The sequence below is a fragment of the Drosophila yakuba genome, chromosome 3R, assembly GCF_016746365.2.
Source record: "Drosophila yakuba strain Tai18E2 chromosome 3R, Prin_Dyak_Tai18E2_2.1, whole genome shotgun sequence".
NCBI classification, from domain to species: Eukaryota; Metazoa; Arthropoda; class Insecta; order Diptera; family Drosophilidae; genus Drosophila; species Drosophila yakuba.
The window spans coordinates 22077392-22085518 of NC_052530.2; the positions used below are offsets into that span (position 1 = coordinate 22077392).

The 8127-nt window shown below is 44.5% G+C and overlaps 1 protein-coding gene across 1 annotated transcript; it reads right to left on the bottom strand.

The window, feature by feature from the left end:
• Positions 1–546: 546 nt before the first annotated feature.
• LOC6537899 lies at positions 547–3206 on the bottom strand. Its single transcript, XM_002098404.4, has 2 exons — positions 2397–3206; positions 547–2124 (listed from the first exon to the last, which is right to left on the bottom strand). The coding sequence occupies exon 2, from the start codon at positions 2117–2119 to the stop codon at positions 914–916; it is 1206 nt and encodes a 401-aa protein (XP_002098440.1). The 5' UTR covers positions 2120–2124; positions 2397–3206; the 3' UTR covers positions 547–913.
• Positions 3207–8127: the final 4921 nt, after the last annotated feature.

Here is an 8127-nt window from a genome sequence, read left to right on the forward strand (position 1 = left end):
TTCCACAAATCCAGTCGAAAGAGGGGCTTTTCAGGGACGGCACAGACTTCAGATTCGACCTCCGGGCACATTGACAGAAGAAAGTTGAAAACACTTTGGCCACAATTGTGCAAGCCGAACAAAATGAGCAGCAACCACGCACTCGAGGCCAACTCGGAAATGAGCAATGAAAGTGCGTGGCCATGCAATTAGACAACTCCTCCAGGAAGTGGCCAAGATGCAACTTTTATGCCAGGATGCACTCCAGAAGAGAGGGGCACGAGTTTAGGTTGGAGCACTCTTTACGCTTGAATATGATTAAAAAGGTTTAATTACAACATACATACAACATAATAAATTAAAATACCTGTGTAATTGAAAATGTGAATGCCGATAGCATCTACATAATTATTGTGCATTTTGTGATGAATTTAAAATGTGCAAATAAATAATTGAAACCACTTGTTTATTTGCGCTGAATAAAGAAAAAACAAATATGTTTGGCGCGCTGTGAAATTCAATGGGCTTATCATAAAATATAAATAAAATGGGATCGAAAACAGCATATTGATCTTATAAAATGCGTTTCAGACTTGCAATTTTATTAATTGACCCCAGCGGAATTAAGTTCATGAGACCATTAATAATAACCAAAATGTAGGTTACATTTTAATTAATGATTTATAAAAATATAATTGTTTTATATCACAGAGTATTTTATGTTAATGCCGCAATTCCTTAAATCATTTTTCTCTGCATTAGTAGAATTATTACCGGTTTCTAGATTATGGCAACTGAAATAACCATTTAAGTTTCTTTTGAATGGGCAACATTAATCCCCCATTCCAATGTAAGGCTGTTCTTAACTCATTTTTAAACAATGTTTTTGTTAAAAACTAAATGGCTTCTATACAAATATCGATTACCAACCAACCTAGTTTTTCTTCCTGCCATGGCAATATCTGACTGGGTTGGGTGCCCTTAGATAGGAACAGGATCTCTTGCGCAAAATAGGTGGTTTGATCCTGGAGGCTGGCGCTCCGAGAAGGGGCATCGGCCCAATGGAGCTTCCATCGATATATTGTGTGTTAGTGGACAACTGGGAAGGCTCCTTTGGTACTCCATCACCAGGGGATGAAATGTTAATCAAGGGAGTGTGTAAACTTTTTAGATTCTCTACATGCGCCTCCTTCACTTCGTGGGATTTGAGTTTGGTAATTGCATAAACTGAGCAATTGGAGGCACCTTCATCTGGCTTAATGGTCACCATGTAGGCGTAAGAGGATCCCTTGTCCAGGACTTTACTGCCCTCGTGTTGGAGTTGCAGTTTCACGAGCAGATCGCCAATCTGGCTGAAAATCTTGTCAGCCTCTGAAATAACTTTTTCGCCTTTTTCTCCCTTGCAAGCTGATGGTAAATTTACCTTTTGGCCAACTGCTGGGTTGGTGGAAACCTCAGGATGACCCAACTGTTGGTCCTTTTTACGTTTAATTTCGAAGGTGCCCTGCCGACGCAGGCCTGGCGGGGGAATCAAGGTTGTGCCTTTTACCTGTGGAGCCGATTCTGATGACCCACTTTTCTCGTGCACATTTTTGAGCTGCTCCAACTTGCAGCGCATCTGTCCCATACTTGCCATAGTCCGAAGCAATAGCTGGCCGTCTTCTATTGTCATGTCGGACAGGGATTTGAACTGGGGATTAGTGGTGTTGCTAAGGCTAATGGAAGTATCTAGCTGCTCCTCCTCCACTGCAACAAGCCTAAGACTCTCCAGATCCTCCTTGAAGCGGCGCTCATCCTCTGCATCTTTCAGTTTGGTCAGTGCCTGGGAGCTTAGGTTAATGGGCATATCTAATTCTGCAGGTGGTTCCATATCCTCCAGCATGGGAAAATAGTTATTCTCTATATCTGCCTGAACCTTTTCCATCCGTTCCTTTTCTACTTGGCTAAGGATTGCTTCCAAATCCGAACGAGCTGTATATTGCGCACAGTCTACCAGGATAAATGGTGCAGCGTGATCATCTTCCCCAGAGGATTGGACATCCACGTTCTGCTGGACACCCTCCGCGTTGACAACCCCCGATAATTCAGGTTGCTCAAGTGTTGTGGTTGGATCTCTGCGGCTTTTCTTCTTCTCCTTCATGATGGCTGAAAGAAATGATTATTACAATGAATCTAGAAAAAGGGATATTGATTGAGTTTATTAAAAACGAAATTTGGAAATGCTGATAGTGCGCTATACTATATTTATTCTACCTACACATATCCATAAACCTAACTATTTTCGTTTAGCTTTCATATGTGTAACTCAACCAAAATCGCAAGTCAAATTAGCCTGCGCCAATCGCATTGTGCTGCACTTGATTGTGGCCAAGTTAGCAAAGCCATGAGCCGTGATTAGGCCAACAAGAAGCACTCACCTGGTCGCCAGCAACTCGATGCCGCCGCTCCCACGGTTGTTGTTTCGCTGTTGGCTCGGCAGCAAACACAAATTTAAATCCCTCAAAAGTACTCGGCGAAGAAAAACGAAATTGAAAAGGATAAAAGTTCTGCGTGCCCCGGATTCAACAGGGACGAGCCTTCAGCCCCTGATCCAGCTCCTGCTCCAACTCCTGCTCCTGCTTCTGCTCCTGCTCCTGAATTTTGCTCCTTCCTCGGCTCCTGGGCACTTGTAGCTGCCTCTGGCCAAAAAGTGTGGGATGATAAAAGTGGGGCGTCGGCGGACAGAAACACAATCCGTAAACCAAAACTTTATTTTTGTGCTGATAAAAACTTAAATGTTGCTGCCGCTGCCGCTGCCACGCAATCGTAAATGTTTGATATCCCCAAAGGTTAACAATTTCCGTTGCCGCTTGGCTCTGCTTTGCTTTGCCTTGCTTTTGCCCAAGTTAGTTTTCTTTATTTTGTTTGCCAAGAATTTTGCGGTTGGCCAACCGAACCGCATACACACACATACATACCAACCGCCAGCTGATGTGGGAGTGTCTTTTGGCTTGGGTTTGGGTTTGGGTTTTGTCTAGGACGGGATCCGGAATAGGGATAAGGCCACTGCTACTTGGGGAAAGGCGTACTCGGTTCAATTTAGATCATCGATGTGGCGCTGGAGCTGCAGGAATGGGCAGGACTGTACTCGGGCAAGGGAGCTGGTGTTCCAAAATTTTGATATTCAAAAGTGGTACTTCGAAAGTCACTGGGCCTGACAATTCCGGCAATGCTTTTGATAGTCACGAAATATTTAATAAGTCAACCAAAGTTTTGCCTTGCCCATCTAATATTTTCTCATACGTTTACATTTAAACACAAATCGAAAACCGTAGGAAATTCCATTCTCAAATTGTAAAAGAATTTTTCTATTTTTAATAAACAGCTCTGAACCCGGAACTTCAATTCCCACTAAAATTGTGGGTGTAAATGCCTCTTTAAAAGAAAGCAAGTTAAATGGCAAGAGGATGCTGTTACAATTCCCAGAATTTCAATTTGAAAAGGATGCAGTATCATGCCATGAATTTAATTTTTAACCGAGCGTGGGAGGCAGTGCGCCAGCAATGTCCTTTCTCTTAAGTTTACGATATTCGCAGCACCGCTCAGTGGACTAAAAAGCTCGCGTTCTCTCTCTCCGTCGCCCAGAACATTTAGTGCCGAGGGCTGGAGGACACGAAGGACACCCGACGATTCATAAACAAATCGAGCTGCTCCTGGCCGTGGCCATTCAGTTGAATTCGTTACGAGCTGGCGAAAGGACGTGCTTGGCGGTCGTCGTCGTCCTTGTCGTGGAGCAGAGCAATCATATAGAGTGGCATTCGGTGTCTGAGCTGAGGTCGAAGTTCGTGTGTCAGAGTTTCGCAAAGACTAAGGCGCGAAAACACATTGGCGGCGAGTGCTATTCTGCCGCGTTTTCCGCCGAGTTTTCTTTTCTTTTCTTGCTGAAGAAGAAAAACGTGTGCGGGCAATTAAAGTTTCGAGCGCCGCACTGACTGATGGCCGCGCAAATGGCCATTGCAAATTGCATGTTTTCGTGGCGAGGAGTGCATGTCGCAGCATGACACCGAGTTGAATAGCCCAATAGCAAATGCATGTAAGCCAGCCGAAGTTGGCTTAAAGTGTTTTTTTTGGCCAGCCCTTGTTCGCCAAAGTGGAATTATCGGCCAGCAAGACAAACGGCACGCAAGGCCGGGCTAATGAAAGCCCCACCATCAAAGGCAAGTGCAAATTTTGTGCTAGGGGTTTGGGCAGGAAATCTAATTAAAGACGAAATGGCAAATGCGGAGCATAAAATAATTGCAAATGTAGATGGAACCTGGTGGCCGCCTGGTGGCAGCCATGTGTGTCCCCGGAAATGGAAAATCGCTTGACAAAAAACAAAACCCAAACCACACAACCGAAAGGAATTCGCATACATATCAAATTTATGAAAGGCAAACTGTGTGTGTGTGAGTGAGTGTCCTGGCCAGAGCTGAAATTTATTTATTTGTTTTCCTTACTTACGAGGCAGAAAGGGCAGGAAAAAGTAAAACTACACCGGCTGCTGGGCTTGGGGAGAGCTCTTATAAAAACAAATGTTGAACAATGGGTGTGTGGCACTTTAAATTACAGGAATATTTTCACTCATCCTGCAACTTTCGGCAACATAGGCAAACATATTCCCTATATTCCTATAGAACATTGGCTGTTTGCATCATTATTTCAATTATTTTTTTATTATCCAACTATAAGTTCTTATTGCAAAGTCCCTCAAATAAACTCTTGTCTGGCTTGGTTTTTTTGCGAGCGGTGAAAGTACATATCTTGTTCACCATTTTTATATTACAAGAGTAATAAGGATATGATGCAAGTAGTAATAGAGCTATCGGCAGTGAGGTTATTTAATTCTCTGGCAAATTTAAGTGACGGCTATTAGGGAGTCCTGAACAGGATTCGACCCCTGTCCCCTGTGAACACTGGCCCCTGGGTGCTCGCACATTGCGTGTGCTGTAGTTGGGCGCAAACAATGCATATTCTAATATGCTAAATGGTTGCCATTGTGGGCGCACCACCCAACCAACCACCACCCAACCACCAAAACCACCCACCGTGCTACAACCCACAATCCACGACCCACTGGCAAAATTATTGCCGGGGCGCGCAAACAAAGCACTACGGTTAGGAAAACAATGGCTCAGTGCCGCCCAGTTGAGTCTGGCTCAGTGGAGCCAGGAGTCGGCGTAATTTCAATTAAAATTCAATTGAAATTATATGCAAAAACAAACAATGGTGTAAATTGTGGGACTGCTGCCGGAGCACCCATAAAAGTCAATTAAATTATGCATTCGGCTATATTTATCAATCTGTGTGTGTCCAGCCCACCCAGTACCCATTATTTTATGTACTTTAACCTTTTCACGGCATTACTTTTTTCCCGATACCCTTTCGATTGTGTGCTATTGATTGGCCGGCGAAAGGTAATCGACGTTTCAATAATTCCATAAATAGTTAAGTGACTACCCTCGCACCCACAGGTGACCCCGTTTTTTCTACATTTTTCATATACCGAGCTTTTTTAGTGATTTCTTTCTATTTTTTTCTATTTTGTTCACGGCACTTGAACGAACTTAAATATTTCTTCACACTTTGCCTTGTCGCCATCGCCTTTTACCCAAAGTTTTCCAATTATATGTCGCCTTTTTTTCGCCAAACAGCTTTTCCGAGCTTCATATTTGCTTTTCCGCACCACCACCACCCCCCACCCATTTCACTATTTTCCGCTCGTTCGCTGGGGAAAGTTTTTATCGCCGAGCTGAAAAAAATTATGCCGGCATTGCCTTCTCTCATATGATTGGCATCGCGGCGGCCCGAAAGTTTTGCCCTCGGGCAAATTGTTATCATAAGCGAAATCGCAGCGTAACTGACGTGGATTTTTCCGAAATGCAAAATTCAGGGCAAGCCGTGTAGTTTGAATAAATGTCACTGTCTGGAGTTTGTATCGAATGAAAAGCCATTCCAGTTCGGGCCAATCGAAAAGTCAGGTAGAATTCACATGGGACTTGTTGATATTTCTTTTTGTTTTCGTCGGTATCGGTCTAACGGCATTTGCATTCGCAACTGAATCAGTGTATCTATATCTGTGTATCTGTATTTGTATATGTATCTGTATCTGTATCCGTATCTGCATTTGTATCTGTATCTGTAGCTGTGTCTCTATCTGAATATATATCTGTGCTTACTGCCATCCGCATGTTTCAAGATATGGCATACACGTTATTCCACTTTAGTACATTAGGGCAGACTTCCTCCTGCCGGTGCGCTTAATTTCCGGCGCAGTCAACAATACGAATCGGCATCCCCGTAGTGGGAGTTGGTTGGCCCAGGGATTAGGGATCGGTCTGCACCCAGCTCCTGCTTCTGCTCCTTGCTCCTTAAATTTCTCGTCATGTCTACCAGGGAAGCGGCGGAAAAGACTGGGACCACAACTGTCTGTAGTTGGAAGTCTGAAAGTTCACGCACCTCATCCTTCAGCACTCGAGATTAACGTAAATCAGCAAAAACAAGTCGGTAAACTATCAGACCCCTCGACCAACCGCACCACACCACTCCACACCCATTTGAGAGCACCCACGTGTCACAGCCGTCCCTTGTCGCCTTTGTGCAATTAAGGAGCTTAAGTGGTTTTCTCATAATTAGGTTATCCGGATGGCAGGCGCACTTTTGCCTGCTCAAATATTTATGCTCTCTGCCATTTAATTTATTAAAATGCAATTTAATTATTTCAATATTTATAGTACCGCTCCAGGCACACACTCCCACTCACACTCACACTGGAGTTCCAATCAATTTGGAGTTCATTCGCCTCACATGTAACATTTATTTTTCGCCTGGCAGAGACAGGCCGTCTCCTCCTTGTGCGCATCACTCATACGCACTGGTGGCCCGAGCCTGTAGGTTAATGTCGAGACCTCGTGGGTCCCACATTCGCAGCCAACAAATCTTGTGTACAGCGTTTAATTTTTTGACTTCTCTCGCGGCTCACGCGCCAGCTTTTGTGGGTGCTCTTGTGGGGTGGCATCTTTGTGGGGGCGCCACATCCTCCTGGCGCGTTGGCGGGGGGCGTGGCGCGAGGACGGGCATGGAAGCCACGAAAGGAAAGGGGGCGTTCAAGGATCGCTCGTGGGTTTGGTCGCGTCTGTAGCTGCGGTTACCATTCCTTGGTCCTTGAGGTGCTCGGAAGCTGTAGCCACAAAGTTGCCCTGGCAATGCAGGCACTACCAGTTGGCGGCGAATAATACGTGCACTGCGAGAATATATGTATTATTTATAAAATATAAAAAGAAGTAAATAAAAGTATTACAAGTTATTTCATATAAACGATCCACTTACTAGATTGTAAACATTTAAAGAGTATTTTTGAGCACCTTTTGAAAGGTCCAAAGCCATTTCCCTAGTAACCAAGATGTTATATTATAAGAAGATTATTTCTCTCCGTGTTCCGCACAAAATGTGGGCGGGCTGACCAAATCGGGCCACTATTTATGGAAGCTGCACTGATGAGCATTGGCTTACTCGGAATTCGGTAGTCTGGTGGGTAACCCGCAAGCCCTTTGGGAAATACCATTGAATTTGAATTCTCTTTGCTGGCTATTCCTTAAATATTTGCCTTTCAATTTCCATTAGTCTGTCATATTCCACTCGATTTCGTTACACTCTGTAAATTGCCTTTCACTACCGCTTTTGTGAAATATTAAGTACTTTTTCATTTCCTTTTCCGCCGCGAATCCCTACGATTTCGCCTTTGGCTCGATTTCTGTTTGTGGCGCCGCGTGAAACAAAAACAAAAATTTGTTTGCCATAAAAAATTGTCGCGAGTTACGCGGCTGGGTGACAAAATGTGGCAATGTGGCAGGGGGCATGGGGCATGGGGCACGGTCCACGCCCTTTTGTGTCGCCTGCCGCCCACCGACTTTATCCCTTACCCGCACAATTGTGGCACGCGGTGGCTTTCCACTTATTTTCCACGCCGTGCAGCTTTGTATTTTTGTTTGGCTTTCCTTTCGCGCCGCTTTTCTTGTACTCTTGTACTGTGCTCATTTATTTTTTATGTGTCTTGCACCTGAAACGACACACATTGAGGGCGTTGGAAAAGGGGGAGGGGCATGGGGGAGTAGGGCTGGCATTAAAAAT

What these genes read in the sequence shown, in the direction of transcription:
- LOC6537899 (XM_002098404.4), bottom strand. Translation starts at nt 2,119, where the DNA reads ATGAAGGAGAAGAAGAAAAGCCGCAGAGATCCAACCACAACACTTGAG.